The sequence below is a fragment of the Ptychodera flava genome, chromosome 21 (genome assembly GCF_041260155.1).
Source record: "Ptychodera flava strain L36383 chromosome 21, AS_Pfla_20210202, whole genome shotgun sequence".
Classification (NCBI taxonomy): Eukaryota; Metazoa; Hemichordata; class Enteropneusta; family Ptychoderidae; genus Ptychodera; species Ptychodera flava.
In genome coordinates, this window is record NC_091948.1 from 5,967,411 (window position 1) to 5,988,761 (window position 21,351).

The 21,351-nt window shown below is 36.8% G+C and overlaps 2 protein-coding genes across 5 annotated transcripts in view; one reads left to right on the forward strand and one right to left on the reverse strand.

Annotated features, from left to right (window-relative positions):
• The first annotated feature begins 55 nt into the window (after positions 1-55).
• On the forward strand, positions 56-2,467 carry LOC139121216 (zinc finger protein 391-like). The gene is made up of 2 exons (XM_070685920.1): positions 56-248; positions 1,155-2,467. Exons 1-2 carry the CDS (start codon positions 204-206, stop codon positions 2,295-2,297), a joined length of 1,188 nt encoding a protein of 395 aa, XP_070542021.1. The 5' UTR covers positions 56-203; the 3' UTR covers positions 2,298-2,467.
• A 5,072-nt stretch (positions 2,468-7,539) lies between these two features.
• Positions 7,540-21,351, reverse strand: part of LOC139121214 (anoctamin-8-like) — a 37,891-nt gene continuing 24,079 nt past the window's right edge. For 3 of the 4 annotated variants that reach the window (XM_070685915.1, XM_070685918.1, XM_070685916.1), the window contains exons 8-17: positions 19,583-19,776; positions 18,836-18,874; positions 17,605-17,756; positions 16,723-16,796; positions 15,900-16,089; positions 15,247-15,359; positions 14,635-14,826; positions 13,812-13,943; positions 12,899-13,009; positions 7,540-11,173 (exon numbers count right to left, since the gene is read on the reverse strand). In XM_070685915.1, the coding sequence (XP_070542016.1) occupies positions 11,009-11,173; positions 12,899-13,009; positions 13,812-13,943; positions 14,635-14,826; positions 15,247-15,359; positions 15,900-16,089; positions 16,723-16,796; positions 17,605-17,756; positions 18,836-18,874; positions 19,583-19,776 (1,362 nt within the window). In that variant the 3' untranslated portion in view covers positions 7,540-11,008. The remainder of the gene's footprint in view (positions 11,174-12,898; positions 13,010-13,811; positions 13,944-14,634; positions 14,827-15,246; positions 15,360-15,899; positions 16,090-16,722; positions 16,797-17,604; positions 17,757-18,835; positions 18,875-19,582; positions 19,777-21,351) is intronic. The other variant, XM_070685917.1, reaches the window with a different exon arrangement.

The following is a 21,351-nucleotide window of genomic DNA, read 5'->3' on the forward strand; positions in this document are numbered from 1 at the left end:
TTTGTGCAGAATCTAAGTCATGCATGCAAATATATTGCAGTGTAACAGAAGAGGGTTATTTTTACGGAGAAAAACTGCAACAACTCAGTTTTAGGTATACCAGGGCAACCTCTATACATTTATTTATATATCGTTGGAATATACAAGGTGTAAGTTAGTCCAGATGATCCGTAGGAGGTTACTGCACTAGTTGATAATCCATCATGGTCCTCGCAACGGATTTGATGAAGAAAGCTATTTTCCAACAGGTACTATACATATGTACTGATTTTTTTCCGCTGTTAACATTGTTAATGATTGCTGGTCAGTGTTTTGACATACATCAGTGCAGTGGTAATTTTAATTTTAGTGGGTTCTAAACTCAAGTTTTCGCCTCCATTGTTCCTTTTACTTGTCTTTGTTTACATTATTTTGAGGACGTGATGTACCTCAGCTGTAATACTACTGTAGTACAGTGTAGTTTGTGTTGTTACAATCTAAAAGACTAGTGTGCATTCCTTCCTTCGTCCATTGCTTGAGATCAAATCTCCACAAGCTCGCATGTAATTACTGGCCGTTTGATAGTTGCACTTTGCCTCTGCTTATTTTTCTCCATTACACAGGACCTCTGTTAAACACTGTTGGGATTAACGATTAAAACTACAGAACACCTAGCCCTGCGTACAGGTCTGTGTGTTCCCGGCGTTATACGGCCTCCACCACAGCCCTGCAAGGGTCCATAGAGATAACTGGCGAGATTCAAAATGGCGATCTCCATGGGTAAACAACTTGTCGAGTACGTATATGTTTCAGAAAACGAGCGGTTTTGGACTTTAGGAGAAGTTAATCGCATCTTTTCTGGGGTCGGTTAGGAGGTAATGGTAGTCAGGGAAAGGATTTTGCCCCGATAGAGCAGAATTTCGGCCAAAAAGAGTCTTTTCGTTGCGGTCCAGATCTGGACCGCATTGTCGCCAGTCATCTCCATGAACCGTTGCAGGGCTGTGGTGGAGGCCGTATGACGCCGGGAACACACAGACCTGTACGCAGGACTACAGAACACCCTGCATTTATGGCAGCATTGTCGAAAGGTCCCTTGTAGCATGGAGGTCTCTTCCTGCCTCCATGGTTGTAGGTACTCTACATTACCGCTGTAACATAACCATTTTTCTTCCTAGGGTCATGCATTTTCCTTGCTAACAGGATGCAAGATCTTCATCAGGATCGATGATCCAAACAGAGGAAGGAGCACATCTTTATACTATGGCAGCAAAGAACTCGTCAAAGAGTACCGCAACCAGGGCCTGAAGGCGTCTGGTGCACTGGTTGATGGTGAGAGTGGCATTCCAGTGAACAGTGCTCAAGGACATCCCGGGAGAAGTAGCAGAGCGAATCTTGAGTTTGTCGACAGAAAAACGCAGGAAGAAAATCTTGAAAGGAACAGTAAACATAGTGTCCGTGTTTCTGACACTGATGACAAACAAAATGAGGAGGGTGATGACAGTTCAAAATATCACAGTGGAAGTCATGCTGATGAGGACACCAACATAATTACTGATCAAAATGGTTTTGCTCAAGATGTTGTTGATAATTTAGATCTCATCAAGAGGGAGGTTGAGCAGTTACCATGTACACTGCAAAAGGGAGAGGAGTGTGATGATGCCAATGACTCCACCGGTGACGATCATAAACTTACATCATTCCACAGCACCGGCGATTCTGAGAATGAAAGCCACAATATGGAAGATCATTCAGGAGAGCAAAATAGCGATGATATTTGTATAGTAGAAACATTCTCTGAAACGTACACCCAGCCTGGTACATTTCATTCAAGCAGTGATGAAGTGTACAAAGCTGTAAGTGAAACGGACGATGCAATGCCTGGAATTGTGTACCAGTGTGTCTATTGCAACAAAGTCTTTGAAACCAAGGTACAGCTTGACAGACACGAGCAGGATTATCATCATGAAGACAGGCCGTTTATTTGCGCTGAGTGCGGCGAGACGTTCAAGAAACTTGGCAACCTCAAATCCCACCAGAAAGTGCATTCTGGTCTCAAACCCTACAGGTGTGATGTTTGCGGTAGAATGTTTGCCAGGAGCTCACATTTGAAAGGGCATAGGTACACGCATGAAAAGGAGAGCCCTTACAAATGCCAGATATGCGGCAGCTGTTTCACAAATCAGTACAACTTGAAACGTCACATGCTCAGACATGGCGGTGAAAGGCGCCACCACTGCAGTATGTGTGATCTGACGTTTTACCGAAGAGATCAACTCCTATCTCATGAGAGATGTCATATGAAGAAACTGAAACGATAAAATCGTAACTTTAAAAATTTTTTACTGTTCACTCTTGCTGCCATTGAACGGATATCACTGTAACTTTTCATCTTGATATCTGCTTGCCTTCTCCCACCACTTCAATTGCTCAAGTTTTTGAAATGGAAACCACCAATTTGAAATTCCCTCAAAACTTAAATTGCTCTTTGTAGTAGTCCTATGAGTATTTGTTGTTTCAGTTTTCTGCTATCTGTATGTCGGTGTGCAATCTTGGTTTCCTTGTAGTTGTGGCAAAACAGACACAGAGAAGCTTTGACTCCATTTTCTTTTCAATTTCAGCTCCATTTTTTATTTGCATATAGGATGTTGAAACTTACATTCCACAGCTAGAGCAGCTTGTTGCAAATTTACAACAGAAATAGACAGAAATAACAGAAATAATAACAATGAATTAATTCAAAGGTGTGATGAATTATGACTACGCTTGAAATGCCTCAAGGAGTTCACTGCTGAAGTTGTAAGTTATATTCTCAGCAGTACACTATCTGTGCACAATATTTGTGCTATTGTTGATATTCTTCATCACACAGAAAATACATGCACAACTCAATAGAAGCACTCTATTTTTCAGTCTTCATCAGATATACACAGATAAATTCATTCCCGACATCAACAACAAAACTTTATGATGTTAAGGGGAAGTAGAAAACTTCATGAAGGACACTTTTAGTCCCCACGGACACCGTCCGGGGGGACTTATAGGTTTGGTCATGTCCGTGCGTGTGTGCGTGCGTCCGTGCGTGCGTGCGTGTGTGCGTGCGTGTGTGCGTCCGTCCGTCCGTCCGTTCACGCAGATATCTCAGAGATGCCTGAAGCGATTTCATTCAAACTTGGTACAAGGATTACTTCATATGTCATACAGATGCACGTTGATTTGTTTTGTGATACGATCCAATATGGCTGCCAGGCGGCCATTTTATTACGATTTTTTCATGTACAGAGCCATAATTCAGGCATGTTTCAACTGATTTTATTCAAAGTTGGTACAAGGACATTGACCAGTGTCATAGATATGCACGTCGATTCTTTTTGTGATACGATCCAATATGGCCGCCATGCGGCCATTTTGTTACGATTTTTTCATGTACAGAGCCATAACTCAGGCATATCTCAACCAATTTCATTCAAACTTGGTACAAGGACATTGACCTATGTCATAGTTATGCACATCAATTTGTTTTGTGATACGATCCAATATGGCTGCCAGGCGGCCATTTTATTACGATTTTTTCATGTACAGAGCCATAACTCAGGCATGTTTCTACAGATTTTATTCAAAGTTGGTACAAGGATATTGACCGATGTCATAGCTATGCACATCAATTTGTTTTGTGATACGATCCAATATGGCCGCCAGGCGGCCATTTTGTTACGATTGTTTCATGTACAGAGCCATAACTCAGGCATATCTCAACCAATTTCATTCAAAATTGGTACAAGGACATTGACTTATGTCATACATATGCACGTCAATTTGTTTTTTGATACGATCCAATATGGCCGCCAGGCGGCCATTTTATTACGATTTTTTCATGTACAGAGCCATAACTCAGGCATGTTTCTACAGATTTTATTCAAAGTTGGTACAAGGACATTGACCAATGTCATAGCTATGCACATCAATTTGTTTTGTGATACGATCCAATATGGCCGCCAGGCGGCCATTTTGTTACGATTGTTTCATGTACAGAGCCATAACTCAGGCATATCTCAACCAATTTTATTCAAACTTGGTACAAGGACATTGACCTATGTCATACATATGCACATTGATTTGTTTTGTGATTCGATCCAATATGGCCACCATGTGGCCATTTTATTACGATTTTTTCATCTCCTGAACTACAACTCAGACATGTATCAAGCGAATTTATTCAAAAGTATTTTTATCACAGACCTAATGAAGAGGACTCTATCCTCTCTGAGGACCTGTAATCAAAGCACCCATTAACAAGTGGGGACTGTGTCATCAACGATGACTTGTTTTGCATAACACAGAATTTGGCTCAAAGAGTCACTATTTAACTCTGCAGAAACATATTTTAGAAACCTTGTCTGAAATAACCATTGGTGGAAACACAGTTTATGGAGGGACCATGATGGAAATAGCTGAGAACAAACAGTGGAAAATGTTACCCCCACAAGGAACCCATAGAACTGCTATAATAATGCACACAAAGACTTTTTATATCTTTAATGCCCACAAGCCATTGATGCTATGATATTTCTCTCTAGTAATATTTATAGATAAATTGTACCTCTTTATATAATGTTTACAGATACACTTTATTTTTCACTTTTTAATGTATATTCCTTCATTTTATGTGTGTCATAGAAACAGGACAAGAACAACCCCTTCAATACAAAGCATTAAATGTACAATATTTTAATGTGTGGTACCCTTTTTGATGAACATATTTTTGGAAAGCCAAGATGGTTGAAAATGCAAATGTTCACATATTGCATTCCCACAAGGATTGCATGACAGAAAGTTTAAGGCCCCATCAATTTTTGTGTCTTTCAATAATTCTGACAATAATTTGATTCAGCAGTGAAAGAATGTTTAATTTTTGAAAATCTATAAAAAAAATATATGCAGTAATCCCAGACAGACTCTTCAAGTGTCTAATGAGAGCCTGGCATAAGACAAACTTCAGAATGAAAACTATGTGGATCATGTTCAAGATAGATTTAAAAACCAATGTGTGAAAAGGTTTGTTAATTGTCTGTAGTGTGATTAAAGCATTAACAGTGGCACTGAATTATAAAGTTGGGTTCCATTGTGTCTTGTGTCTTGGCATTCCAAAAATACACTTGTTTTTATAAGGATGACATGCACAAAATACATGAAATTATTGTTTGATCGGGACTGTTTCATGTCCAGTAACCTAAATTGTCAAGTTAAATATTTTGCCTGCCATGTCTGTGAACTGAAAGAAGGTTGAGTAAAATTGCTGTGTGCATATTAAAAGTGTTGTGTAACTGTGTGGAACTTTTTAAAACCTTTGAAATATTTTATCCAATATTTAAGTATACTACTTCAAAGATATTGTAAGTTGTTGATAAATATGAATCTTATAAAGAATTGTTCTAATGTGCTGATAGTAATCGAAATCTCTAAGAGAAACCAATGCTTGCCATCTCCTTTCAGGAATTGCATGTTGATACCACTCTAGATAGAATACACAGATATTGTTTGTCGTTTAGTATGATGGAATCTGTTGTTGTCTATTCGCCATTTTGCTTCAAAGAAGTAGATAAACTGAAATCTTTGTTATCAGGAATTTCTGGTAACCCAAAAGAAATTTTAGTTGAAAATATTTTAGTTGAAAATATTGTCATTCTGAGATGTTGTTAATCTGTGTCTCATAGACATCAATTCTGAAGGTAACAAAATAGTATAGAACAGTCCATGCTTCAAATATTTATGTGACTCATTATCACTTCACCGCAACGTCACCGACGAGTTACCATTGAATCCTATGGAGCGCGCGACGTTCGATATACGAGGCATGTAATAAATAATAAATATGTGTGTGTGTGTGTATGTACACACACACACACACACACACACACATAACAAACAATCTTAGTTTCAAGGTATCGCCTCAGTGTCATTCACTACCACTTCACTATTTGCTAAGGGGTCCAGTACATGTCGCCTGTGTTTGGTTTACATGACTTCATTGTGATGTTGTTCATTTCAATGCAAGACATCTAGCATCATCAGTGAATGAGTCTCAGTACTACTCAGAGTGGGGCAATGGAAATATCAAGAATTTATTTGTGAAATGTCCGTTGACTTTCATGGAAAGACTTGGTTCACTGTACATTCAGGATCATGATTCACTCCAGATGACATCAACTTTTCAAATTCCATGATAAGTGGAAATTGTTCATTTTCATCATCTACACCCTTCACACTTCTTCACATCTACCACTTGTAATAAAGTATATTTCTGTGTAAATGAAGTAAAAGTATCAATACATCTCTAGACTTCTTTGTGAGTGTTTCTGTGTTATCAGCACCTATATGCATAATTTGAGCTTTTATTTTTGACATTTTTACATTTAAACTTATTGATATGCTTTAAAGCTAAAGCAAGTATTTAAATAAGTCCAATCTTTATCCCAACATATATTTATAAATACCAGGACTGTAGTTCTTGATACAAGTTGTTGATGGACATGCACACATGTGTAGAGACACATAGAGATCATAGATGCTGTATCATCTGATGTGCTATTCATATGAAGTCAGAGTAACTTTGAATGTCACCTGATGATGTCACCACTTGCTTGGTAATATTCAATGGTTTTAGAGATCAATTGACATGTATTGTGCAATTCATTTCAGAAATGTGATCAACTCGGCCCATTTTACGTCAGTGAAAAAGTTGACCTCTCTTCCTCTGCAACGCTCTGGCCAACGATCAGTCTTGGCATGTTTGAGCTAATGTTGATGAAAACTGGCCATGGAAAACTTGTAAACACATGTCAGCTTGACCACCATTGAACAGGTTTAGCAAATTGTCTCAGCTTATAGTAGTGCTGTCAGCTACATTCAATCACAACAGACTAATTTCAAACTAATAATGTACAAATGTCAAACACTCAACGTCAGCATTTTAGTACCCAAGTACTTTATCAGTACTCCTGATATGCCAATGCACTCAACACGATATAAGCATTTCTGAAGAAACCAGAGCCTGTGTCCGTTGATGTACATGAATAAAATGTTACATTTAGTCCAAAAAGTGCTTATTTTTGTAACTAACAACATATCTAGAGAAAATAAGTCTTCCTGCAGTATTTGTGATGATCTTTTGACTATAAAATAGCCATTGATGATTTTCATTTTATATTACTCTGTACATTGTACTTTGAAGATTGACGCAATGAGACTAGAGGCTTGCAGAACAGCGCCCTCAATCATCAAGCGTGTATTGTTGCAAAGTACCGGTGTGGCGCCACTGGCTGTCTGCAATGATTAACTTACTTTGAACAAAGCAGCTTCAAAATTTATTCTTCCACTACAGAAAACATTTCTCTACCTTTTGCGTTCTGCTTTAGAACCTCTGCAGTTTCAGTACTCCAAAGTCATGTTTTGTGCTCCCAAAACTGCGGAGAGATTTGAGACTACAAAATTCACACACTTGACTCTGCCAGTTTCCTGGACATATTTCCGCAACACAGCATCAAACCGAAGAAGATAACTCACTTATGGTTAAATCTATTCCTTTATTTTCCCAAAAATATGAATATGAGATCCTGGAATAATTATGGAAATATGAAAATTTTTAAATCTTAACATGAAATCTTAAACTGGCGGTACTACACTGGACATGGATGAAAATTGAATCATACAGAAATTGAAATATCAATAAATGACATTATATATTGCCATCACCTCAAAATATACATCAAAATTGCATAATGCTATTTATAGCAAAATATTTGAAAAGTAAATAACACTGAGTTTGTTAGGGCATTCTGCCGGTAATATTTCAGAATCATTGCCTTTGACAATCAGATGATTGCTGCTGTATTTTTGACAAGGCGCTGCAACTCTTTCGTGATGGTAAGGTCAGACAGTCCACTAGTGTACAGGTATCTGCTTTCCTTAAGTTTTCATTGAATCACAAAACTTGCATCACAGATTGTGGGCTACTTGCAGCGATTTGAAAGCTGTCATCCAATTGGTTGGCAGAATCTTACCATTATAATTGAATAATACAAAGAAACTCTCTAAGTTGCTGAGAATAGTGATAATCGACCAATCAGATATAACCTTGCAAACACGCTGCAAGTCAGCCGCAGATTGTCTAATAAACTGCAGAGTCGCATAAATAGATGTAGAATAAAGTGGCAAGCAATGATATACGCCTTGTCATGATCTTATGAATGGCATAGTGCATTCATAATTTGATCATAAATGTGAATCCAGAAATGTAAACAACATGATACCACTGTGAGCGACCTTGATCATGATTGTCCTGGTTAATACAGTATATAATATATGTTAATAAATACAACTTCACAAGTTTTTAAATCTATGCAAACTTTTTCTAATTTCTCTTCTGAATATTTAAACCGAAATAAATATTAAGCTTCACGATTAATACAAGAAACCCCGACAATATCCCTGAAATACAGACTGTTTTCATGATTAAATATATGATGAACAAAATGCCTCAAATTAAAATCTGGGCACACAGTTACGATAAAGTTAACAGATTTTGTTTTTTTTATATTTCTATATTTCTTGAATATTAAAACTGAAAGACACATACGGTAGTTAATTCTATTGAAACAAACAAATGTAATGAAAATGATACATCTTATCCTCTGGTGTGTTTCTCATCATCCCTCATTTTCTGACATCAATCTTTCTAAAGTTTACATAAACTGAAAGTTGATTTGTTAAATATTGTAAAGGAAGGACTACATAGCAGAGTTTCTCACTTTTAACTGAAAAAGCTGAGAACTGGTAAAAACTAGAAACTAAAAACTTTCAAAATGTACTGATGAAAATATGGAATCCTAATTTAAAATCTGTCAAAATCAACACCGTTCACTCAGAGAAATTTGGAATTTCTCATCCAATTTAACAATGTAAAGAATGGAATGACATCACAACACCAATAAAAAGATAACTTTTTGATCTTGACAGTTATGATACAGAAAAAAGCCAAAACTGAGAACGATTTATCTGTTTAAATGACAAGGAAAATATTTGTTTAAACAACAAGAAAAAATATTTGAATTCTTTTGTGTACAATTGTGAAGTGAGAAGGTATGCAATCTCTTAATATTGAAGTTGTGATGATATGATCATCTGACTATCAGTGCAGTATGGTTCAAAAGTAGCTACAATCTGTAGAATCTAAATATTTGAAACTTTTTCAGTGATTGCAATGTACATGATCTTCTTTTATGATATTATAAAAAAACATTCTTAAAAGTAATCAACTCCCAGAACTGTTTGTATCATCACTTATCACACAGTATGGCGACGGTTGTTAGTTATGAAGATGCACTACATTTGTGAATACTGAATGTACCTCTTTATCGGTCACTTTGACTTTTTATCAGTTGTCTATCTATGTATCTATTTTGTAAATATACTTGGTTCCATTTTGATTGCACTAAAGTTGACTGTTATTGTAACCCCTTCTTTAAATGAGCCGGTGAACTGTGTTTTGTAGCTTCCTAATTGTTAGCATTTGCTTGACCTCAGAAACGGCACAAATTAGCTTTTGTCAATGAGGACCAGACCTGGCCATTCGAATAGAGGGGTGAGAGGTCAATTCAATGAACTTCACAATGATTTTATATCATTTATCACACTGAGTGAAGAAGGTACATGCTCTGTATATTAGAATTTAAACTTTAAGCTGAATCCATCCGCAGTAATTTCTTATTATTGTTTCAATGTTACCAAGTCGATATCCATCATTATGTTCAGACTATGACCTCAAACACTTTATTTACTATATCTTAAATCTAATGAGATAAATCCTGTTCATCGAGCACCTATAAAGTTGGTGTGGAAGTGGATATTAAATGATAGAGTCTAACAACTGCCTGTAAAATCTGAAAACTTACCAAGACAGTAATGGAAATGAAGAGAAATACTTTCAATACTAATGTTGAGACAAAAATCATCCAAGATGGCACAATTTTGAATCTGGCATTCACTGAAACAAGCACACATTTATTTATTGCAGATGAACATATGGAATGTAAAGCAGCGTAAATTGAATCTTCAACAATATCTAAAGGTGCATTAGAAATTAGCAGAGATCAAAACTCTGCTTTCCGAAACTTTTAATCAATCTTCTGAAGGATATTCCTCCTTAACATTTTGTAGAGTCAAACTTTGTTTAGAAAGAATTTGCCGGATATGCCAAACTGTATCAAAACAACTCTTGATATTAATGGCAAACTGCTTTTAATGATTCAACATTGATGATATTTCATAACATAAAGTTTACTTCATACTTGAATGATTCAGTAATTAAAACAAATAATATCAATTTGTTGATGAATTTTCATTTGGATCATACTGACTCCTCTCCCATGATTTGAAATTATCTCAAGATCTGAGATCATTTAATGACTGCGCTCACAATTACAATGGTAAAACAAAATGTAAAAAATGGTTATGCACATTGAAAGAGGAATAAAAACATATGCCAACTGAGAAATATTTGATTAGCCTCAATAGAATATTAACATCTTGGTAAACATGCGTAAAAATGACCGAACTAGTCTCTTGAAGGAAGAAAAGAACATGACTTTGTAAAAAAGACTACGTGACAATAGCACCAGTAGACAGAACAGAAAAAAAAAAATTGTAAATGAAATTGAAACAACACTTAAAGCCAGAAATAAAGCCATTATAAATGACTACAGTAAATTTTAGACGGATCAGCAGGTTGTCATGATTAATTTTCCAACAACCTTTGTTTCAGATAAAAAACTTGATAGTTCATCTCTAAAAACTGTTAACTATTCCCACAGTTAATCGAGTAAATAAACTGACAGCTTTTCAAGTTAAAAAGATACTTTGGTATAAAAATGGAACGACTTAATTGCACTTGATGAAAGCATTTGAAATGCTAAAAGAGGGATTCACCGTCTTTCCAAACGATCTGAATCTGAATCTGAATCTGAATTTCATTTCTTCATTCAAACTTCTTGGCTGCTGGTGATTTAGGTTTGTCATCCCTGGCTCCATAACTTGACGGAGGCCATGTCTTTGTCACTGGTGACACATTCTCTTTCTTGTCTTTACCAGCTTGCTCCTTGCTGGCTTCCTTAGCACTCTTTGCCATTTCTAGTTCCATTTTCTGTGGAGATCAAATTGTTGGAAATTCTTGTCAAATGCACTTTGTTTGACAATATACTGATCATTACAGTATATGACAATTGCTGATAATATATATGTATAAAGTACAGACAGCATTTCTTATTATAATCTTCAGTTTTTTCATCCCTGTTATGTAAGCAAACAATAGTTTATGAAGTGTTGTTACAATATCTTTACAATGACACAAAGCATACCATGGTATGTGCTTGAAAAATCATGAAAATGGATCTATTCACAAATGAACTAGAACTAGAAAGCATTTGCAAGCAAAAGCGAAGTTCCAGAGACCAGAGCAGCGGAAGAAACGAGAGAATGTGTGACAAAGATAGGTGCAGAATGAAAGAGTGCTTTGGATTTTAATATTTAGGGCTGATAGCAGAGAACACGATAATACAACTAAAAGCAAGGCAGTCCGGGAATTACAGTACACAGATTACAAATGCCTACATGTACGGTAAAAACGCAACAGATACATACGGGGGCGACAACGCACGGAAATGTTTATCAGACGACATTCTCGCGAGCCAGAGCAATAATTTTTGCTCCGCTGACCTACGCAAAATCGCTTGACGGTAGTGCTGAGTTGTTGCCGTAAAGAGGCGTGTGATTTACGACGATGATCAGACGAGAGGAAACATCGGACCTAGGCCGTTGAAATTGAGCCACATGCATTTTCATTTGATTAAAAGCACAGACTAACGTGACAATTTTCATTGCTATGTCGCTGTTTTCACAAGATACTGACCGTTTGATCTTGGAAAGTTGAGTTGCTTTTACGTGCAGCCAACGCATGCCGGTGCGAGACAGACAGTACGTTCACTATGAATGGCTAGCTGTGCATGGCAGGGCTGTGTGTTACCGGCCCTCCCACCACAGCCCCGCAGACTGATATAGGAAAACCGCTGGTGGCTCCTCAGAAATACGGCGGGCAGTTTCTCCGCCAAAACAGCCGATTTTGAGTCCAAATTTTGCATTAATTGATCATCGTTTTCGAGCACACCCACCTCGCCTAGGTACACGATATGCCCAGCCGTGCTTGTAAACTTTCGAAAACCCTACTTTTCTCTCTCTGTGCGAGCAAAGCGATCGATACGCCGCCATTGTTGTCTCATGAGCATTCGGGCGAAACAGTATAGCGCCACGTACGGCGAGTATTTAGAGAAAAATAAAATCAAAAAGCAACAAAAAACAAAGCGAAAAGCGAAAGAAAGCTAGAATTATTAATAACTGAACGCAATATGATAGTTGAGCAATGCCAAATAAAAAATAAATAAATAAACAAACAAGAAAAGCCCGTAAAACTCGTCCGAGCTGAGCGATGACGTCATAAGCGTGTCGCAATGCATTCTGGGTAATTAAGGTAAAATTTGTGTATAGCATGTTCTATGGTAGTAATACCGGAAATAGAGAAAGAAAGAAGTAAGAAAGAAAGAAAGAAAGAAAGAAAGAAGGAAAGTGAGCAAAAACTAACAGTTCCAGAGCTGGTCTCTGGAACTAAATATTCTGATATCACATCTCTGCCACTAGAGGGCACCCTTCATCAAAATGATACAACAGACTGTTGTGTCTATGTCTTTTTATGCGTGAGAATTTTATATGATGTGACTTATACCATGATTATTAGAGATGAACTAGACATTGAGCATAGTGAACCTCACCCTCCCCATTCTGTGGTCTGTGATTTCTAAAGGGTGACAGAACTCACCTTTAGTGCTGTTCTTCGAACGAATTCCAGCTTAGCCATTTCAATGGACACCCAGTGTGGGACATCAGGGATAGCATAGGCGATAGCAAATTTCATTCCCAGAATGAAGTGCTGTCAAGATAAACAATTACACTGTCAACTTTGTTCCATGTATGTTTCATTTATCACAGGGATATGATCAAAATGGGTGAAGCTGACTTCAAGTACGTCCAATCAAAGCTCAAGCCTACGGGTATTACATTATTACTGGTATTAACTTTATCGGTTTGGCGTTTAAGTTTCTTAAATCAATTACAGTTTCTTTGCCCACATCATAAGACATGTTGCAATACTTATTTGGTTGCTTGTCAACAAAGCCTGTATGTGTGAGGGCAATGTATGATTACTGAATGATTACTGGAAACATTCATTTATGTCCTGATAAAGGCAGAGTTGTTTTTCGCCTACTACTTGTGGAGCTCATTTTGAAGCTAATGTGGAATAAATAAAATTTTCACCAGCTTATCTTTGTGAACATCAAAACTATAATTTTTCCTCTTTATAGAGTTAACACAGGGATGGCGGTCATTTTGAATTTTTAAGTTTGGTAAATACTAAGTAATTTATTTTAGTCTATTTCTAGTACATTAAAATTTTGCAAGATGACCCCTGATTTTTAATCTTTATTTCAAAAGGGAATGATTTAAAATTTCCATATGGAAAGTTTCTGCAAAAGTTTCAGTCTTTCAATTTCGAGGCACTTCTACCTTTAAAAAATTTCTGAGAAGATCAAAGGACTGACATCACATAAATAGTCAACATAAACAACTACTAATGCAAGAACTGGATTGGGGACTGCCCCTATGCACATACAAGTTGTGTCGAAGTGCAAATTTCAATGCACATGCACATTTCCAAGAAACTGTATACTCACCTCCATACCAACAACAAACAAGACAATGCCAGCTACAGTAATGTCAGGGAACCAGCGCTGCACATGACCAAACACACCGAGGAGAGAACAATTTACAACCACAGCGATGACTCCCATAAGTTCCATACAGTCCTGTTAGAACAAAAGATAACAGCTGTTTTCTATGGCAACTGCATGAAAATTATGAAATAAACTTTACAAACAAGTTTTCAAGGGATTTTTTCACATGATTATGCCATTTTGAGACCAAAACCTGAATTTGAGCCACAAACTTCTGTAGAGTGGGGTTGTAAGTTTAAGCCATTTAATCTCTTTCAGATTGCAGACAACAGGCAATCACATGTAACATGCATACTGTCATCTCACATAGAAAGTAGTTAATGTTAAAAACTCCCTGACATAAAAACCTGGGGTGACTTTGACATTAATCAAAGGACTCGTATACCCCTGCACAGCAATCTTATTACAGTGAGCTAACGCTAAGGTACAGTAGTCAGATAACTTTCCATGTGCTCAGACACTCAGAGTCAATATCAGTCAGATAAGAGAAGTTATGTTGGCCAACTCTAATTATGAATGGAGTTACTGCCTAACATTTTCATTGTTAGCAAAGATGAACCAAGCTGCCTGGATTTCTTTGCGTGGTAGATTTTCAGTCTGTGCATTTTTGTTTCTTTACTTATTCAACAATGTGTTCAATTCAAACATGCAAAGTGTGCATGCATCTATTACAGTCCTTAGGGCTTAGACTAATCTCCAGCGTGGATTTATTTTGTAGAAGTATTATGAACTCAAGAATATAGATTTTGTAGGCTTTTCTCACCTGCCATCTTCCAATGTCCTCAACTCTTTGTCCAAATGGTCGTTGCATTCCCCAGCAGAGTTTGAACGCATCACTGCGTACTTCCACTAGATTATTAGCTAAAGCACACAAACCAGCCATGGGAAATGCGGATGAGAACAGGACAACATAGCCAAACTGGATCACCATCTCAAGATAATCTTCAAATGTGCCCTGCATTTTGAAATGATGCTAGTAAATTTATTAGGCAAAGCAAACATTCAGTTAATTGACATGTGACAGACATGTATTGCTAGTTGGGTGAACATGAAATTGTAGCCAGACAGTCTGCAAAAATATGAACACCTGCAAAATTTTGCCTCATCTGCACTGTCCACTTTATGTCAAATGAAAACAAACTATTCTGGAGAGAAAACTGCATCACTACACATTTGCAATTTAGAATGGTCTTGACACAGCATTATATTTCTTTGTAAGTTTCTCTACAATGTACAAAGTAAAAACTGCATGACAGACTGAGGATGAGTTTCGGTGTTTACGAAACTCAATTTAGGGCATTTTATGTTTGATATGCAGGCTTTTATGGACTGAAGAGTTCTACATCATGGACTGAAGGATTCAACACTCTCTCACCTCATACTTCTTCATGGAGCCCTCAATTTCAGCTTGAGTGAGTTGCTGTGGAGAACCATTCCCCTGCTGGTCATTGCTACTATCCACTGGTGCCAATTCCTCCAGACCAGAAACTTTCATTCAAAAAGACAGAAATGACAGAGTTTTACACAATTAACACAAATCATAATAATTGTTGTCTGCACATATATTTCATCATGTTGCTTTGATTTAACAACAACAGTATTATTATTACTTTGTGACACTACCCGACCATATCAAGATGAGAAAAATGTACATAATAGAATTTAAAAAATTACTAGCATGCAGATTCCAAACTTGTCCCCCAGGGGTGGTACAAAAGCTTTCCTCCATCTTGATGGTGTTTTGTCCTTGTCATACTGTCTGTTTTGTTGGGTGTGTATGTATCTCAAGACTGCCTGCATGGAATCACATTTCTCCAAGACACAAGAATGTACTGCAGTACTTTTGTCATCCTATCTCTATTCTACAGTCTCTCATCCCATTTTTCTGCTTGCCTTTCTCCCTTTCTGTATTATCCTGTCTTTCTGCCTGTTTCCCCACTTCTCTGCCTATTTTTCACTGTATCATCACTATCCTCTCCCTGTCCGTCAATATCATTCTCCCAGTTTCCTCATCCTCTAAACCTTTACCTTTCTTCTTTGGTGATGCAGGTTTACTGTCAGCCACAGTTTTTTTGACTTCGCCGGTATCTTCGTCAATTTGCTCACTAGCCAGTTTATACGTCATCTTGATTGTCTTGTATCTCTCCAGCAGGTATGGCAGCAGCGACTCCTTGAAGTTTCCGATGACTTGACGAGTTATCAATAAAGCAGCAAGTTGCTGAAACATGAAGTATAGAAACATGATTTCCTCTGTTACTTCAGACTGATTCCCCTTTCCTCCTAATTTCAAATCCTTACACCATGTGGGTGCCAATCCCACTGTACAAGTATATATGCAAATGTTGAACAATGAAAGAATTCATTACAGCCCTGTAGAAACCAGCCGCTGGTTCAAACTATCATATGCAAATTGGCAAGTACCAAGATTCCAACTGGTTTGGAGCACCTATTTGTTTCACAAAAGTTGAATATTTGTTTGAACAATATGAAAAGCACATTTTCAGATATTGAAAAGAATGAGATGCACACCTGAGTAAATGAAATCTGATTAAATTCATGATTGCTACATGAAAGAGTCTTTAACTCAACCAGTTATAGTTACCAGCCTTTGTACTGTTATGTCTTCAGGGATACAGCTCTGGCATGGCATAGCCAATTATAAATCATGATTGTGAATTTCAAGAGCCATGATAGGGGTAGCATTTTTGAGAGAACAATAATTGGTACTGCAAATACTAACAATTATATAAAGTTGGCTTAACAAGCTTCACACTAACTTTGTTTTCCTTGATTTCATTTCAATTTTTCATAAACGGAATTAACCATTATTGAGACTAGGAATCTTCATTACCTGTCTCAGTCTGGCCATGTCTTGCAGGTAGAATGCAATGTAGAAAAGGGCCAGGAATGAGTTGCAAAACTGTCCCCTGAATAAGGAAAGATACAAGAGTTATAGGACAGAACAGATGCCAGGTACAGGTTGATTGAAATAACTAACTCAGCTGTGGGAAAAGCATGTAAGTCAGACTAAATACTCGAAGCTTCCTTGACAACAATGATACACTGCTTTTGATATCTCATGCAACTATTATAGATGAAATTTAATCACTTGCAATGTTTGGGATCTCAAACACTATTCATATAAGGTTTCATTAATTAAAGGCAGATTTGTTGCCAGCTTTGTCTATTAGTGGATTATGATAAATAAATTGTGTCTAATTGTCTTATCAACGCTGACGACTAAAATTGTACTCCTCTGTTTGCTGCAGTCACTTTCTCACAGAGAATTTGTAAGAAACTGATCTGAAGTCAAAAATTATTTTTAAGTCACAGCTATGCATACACATGCTCAAGAATTCACATATACACACACACATACACAAACAAACATATGATGAGCATACACAAGACGAGAATCAAAACTAGGAGAGAAAGATACATGCACTGTACTTCTCAAACACAGACGTGATGTCAAGTATTTCAAAATGAGTGAGCTCATCCTGCCCACATGCGACACCTGCCATAGACTTGAGGTCATACTAGAAAATGTCTCATTTTCAATGCAAATTTTATTAAGTGCTATCTGCATATCATTTGTATTACAGTTACACCATGTTTACTTGATGAATAATACACAATTAAGCGTTACAATACTTCTGGTTGACACAAACAAAAAATTACACTAAATTGCTCAATATTTTCTTGCCACATAAGGAAGGATACAAGGAACTTACAATAATGAGTTTGATGATGAGATGGTTTTCGTAATTTTCCTCTGTTCTGTAGTTTTCCAAATCATTCAGCCAATAGGCAACCTTCTTGTAAATATCCTCTAATATGCCAACCATGACAGCCAATAAAATCTTGGGTAGCTGCTTCATCCACCTGGGATTCCAAAGAAACATTTAAAAAATATTTGAAAGATACTGTCATGAAAGAAGACCACTTAAATTACATTTACGAGATAGATACCTCTACTTTAGATCCTTGTTTCTACTTATCTAACTTGAGCTACTCATGGTTCTCTCAATAGGCATCTGTTTTTCTTTAAAATACACCAAGTCAACTCCATGACAGGTATTGGTTGGATCATTGCCAACAATGGGAAGGGAAAAAGAAAAACATACTGCATGAACCATCTAAGAAACACGCATAACAAAAGACACCAAGCTATACACATAAAGATGTGTTGCACGTTCATACTAGTTATTATAAATGCATGCATATCAATTATCATAGGACTTGAAAATCACATTTTGCAGGGCTCCAATTCAAACAAAAGTAAGTACCTCAGACTCTATGATTATACCCATCACTACATCAAAGTTATCAGACTAGACATGCAATTTTTGCAGTGACCACATCAACCTTCACAGGGCCAAACCAAACCACCCTATAAATTTCACAATTCCATGCATTATCAAGCACACAGAGTGGAGCACTTTTATTGAAACTTGCAAACTCATGCCATGGTATTTGTAACTGAATGCATCAAGTCTCTTTAACTCTCTCTTTTTCCCATCATGTGGCCATGATATTATCTGTTCATGCATTGCACATATCAGTGGCTCTGATAAAGTTCATGCACCTCCATTTCTGATCGCCTGGTACAAACAAGCTGAATTTGACCTAAACAACACCATTCACTATAGCTACTCACAGATCTAATATCTTGAATGCAACTACCCATATACCTCTACATGCCAAAGCATCAATAAACTAATTTCAGAAAACCTACTCGGCCTGATAAATCTATTAACCCACTACATGTACAACCATTGTTAAGTGCACACTGCAGTATTCATCCTGTCCACAGCATAGAGGATGCCAAGCAACATTAAGCTGAACAGTATGAATTTCAATCTCTCATTGAAACAAAGGGGTTTGTACTACAACAATGATTAAAAGTGATTTCTGAAACTTAAGTTTTGAAGCTGAAGAATAAAACATATGTAGAGCCATACCAAGCAAACATAGGAAACAGAGGAAAAGAACGCAACCACCTGAAAATGAGACAAAACTCTGAGATGAAAAGAAAGACAGACATTCATGGTGATCTTGTCAATGTTAGGTAGTGAGTGCTGTGAAATGAAGTGACCAGTGATAAAGACAGTGGCGTAAAAAAGTTATGATGTCAAAAATTATTGATTGAATAGCCTGAGCTGCTGGAATCATTTTCCAATTGCAAAGAAAAGTCAGAAGCTGTCCATGTCTTTCAACATGCTGATGTCAGGACAATTCATGTTGCAAGTGACAGTCGATGAAGGAATAGTCGACAGAAACAGCTCTGAGAAGTATCGTCTGCATCAATATGTACATTTGTCTACCCCTTACAGAAATCACAGTTAACATCATGATGGTACAGCGTGTGGTGAGGGCTCGCAGTCAGAAAAACTGTAACATCTGCTTTTTTTGAGGGTGGGGATTTAGCCGAGCAGTTCTGACTATGATGTCATTGCTAGGTGACTTGGTACCGTACGCTGTGAGTTTGAATCCCAATTTATTGAATTCATATCGTACCATTTCGGTGAGCAAAAGTACTTGTTTTCTTCTCAAATTATTCGTTATGTATCATAAGTAACAAACTGTTTAATTGGTTACATACCCTGGGAGGTTATGTCTCATAAGTAACAAACTGTTCAATTGGTTATACATACCCTGGGAGGTTATGTATCATAAGTATATAACAGACTATTCCATTGGTTACATACCCTGGGAGGTCACCGCTGGCTATCTTCTTATTGATGTATTCCTGGAGTTCAAAACAGAACAGCATGCTGACAACCACAACACAGACACACAAAAACATCACTGGCACAGTCACACAGTAACGGTAAACATGACGTTTCCAAGGTGCAAAGTAAGGCTCAGGTCTCCCTGTGATTTCACTGATATGAAGGGGTCCCTGTGGAAAAATAAAAAAGATCAAATTACTATAATTTCATCATATATTCATTGTGTCACACTCAGGATGAATGACATCGTATTTTTTTCAAAATTTCCAATAACATGGTGTGAAATTAATTGACATATATGATTTAATTTATGATTGAATAATAAATAATTTCTTCATAATTTCATTGTCTCATACTCAGGATTAATAATAATATTTTTTTCAAAGTTCCAAAGACCTGGTGTGAAATTAATGGACATGACTTAATGTACACGCAACAACTAATGAAACACAGAACTAAGTATAACACTAATCATAAAATTCAAAATAATAATTCTGTTTCAGTAATCCAGTTTTCATAACCATTAAATTTATTTATTTATAGTTGCCAATATTTCAATGTACTATGACACAGTGTCATTGGTTGATGTTAAATACATTATATCTAAAAACAGAACTTGCGGTGATTCAAATTGAAAGGATACGGAGCAATTCTTACACAAAAATTATGCATTGGGCTGTTATGATGTTGAGATTTTTGAAATGGAAAATCAAGATTACAATTGTCTGAAGTGTTGAGACTTAAAACAACGATGAATACGTAAATTTAGATTTGATATAATGCCAGTGCTATTAAGATGGATTGAGGGTGGATGCAACTGAACACCTGATCCATTGACTAAGAGTCATCGTCTGTACGTTTCAATGATTACTAATGAACCTGACATTCAAGTGGAAAGGATGTGAGCTGTGAATTTGTGAAGTGTGATCAAAATAATGTAAAGAGTGACAAAAATGTCCATGTCATGTTTGTTAAAAGTGTGCAGGTTACAGTTCAGCCTGATCAGCTAGCTGGCAATACTGAATGTCAGATTCATTTCACCACAAGTCCCAAATTGCATAAAGCAGACAGAGTGATCATGCAGCTGTCTGCAGACAAGAACAAAATTATGGGCAGAAAGGTAATTCTGATGTACAGTTCTGCACTCCATGACTGTACTTCAGAATTACCCTAGGCTACTAATTGTATTTATATTTTGTACTGTATTTTATTTTTATATTTTGCCCAGATAAGTGAGTTAATCCTCTTTCAGAAGATAAAACACAAAACTGAAACCTTAATTTTTACAATTCTGAACCTTTCCACATCCATTTCCCTGTGTAGGTCCAACTTCACCATAGAAAACACCAGAATTGGGGCAAACCATTGTGGTGAAAGGGTAACGACCTTGAAATGATTACATCAGTACAGATACACATGTATGATGTCAGTGTATTTTGATGTCATGAACTAAGCACTCATATTTCACATCTTTCTTGTTAACAAATCAGGTTCCACAATACATGTACTTGTGTATTCTCTACATGACCTGGAAAACTATAAGTGCAGAATGGTTAATAAGTGAGTCTCTGAGTTCCATTGTGATACAATTAAGGTAGTATGCCCCTCGAAAGTAAAAGACTTAAATTTTACTCAAACTTTCCAAAATGAAATTTTCAGCCACACTCTTAACAAATCAAGAATACAAATCAGAGGTCACTATGCAAATTTTGGTACTAGAGACACAAATTACCTAACATTTACTG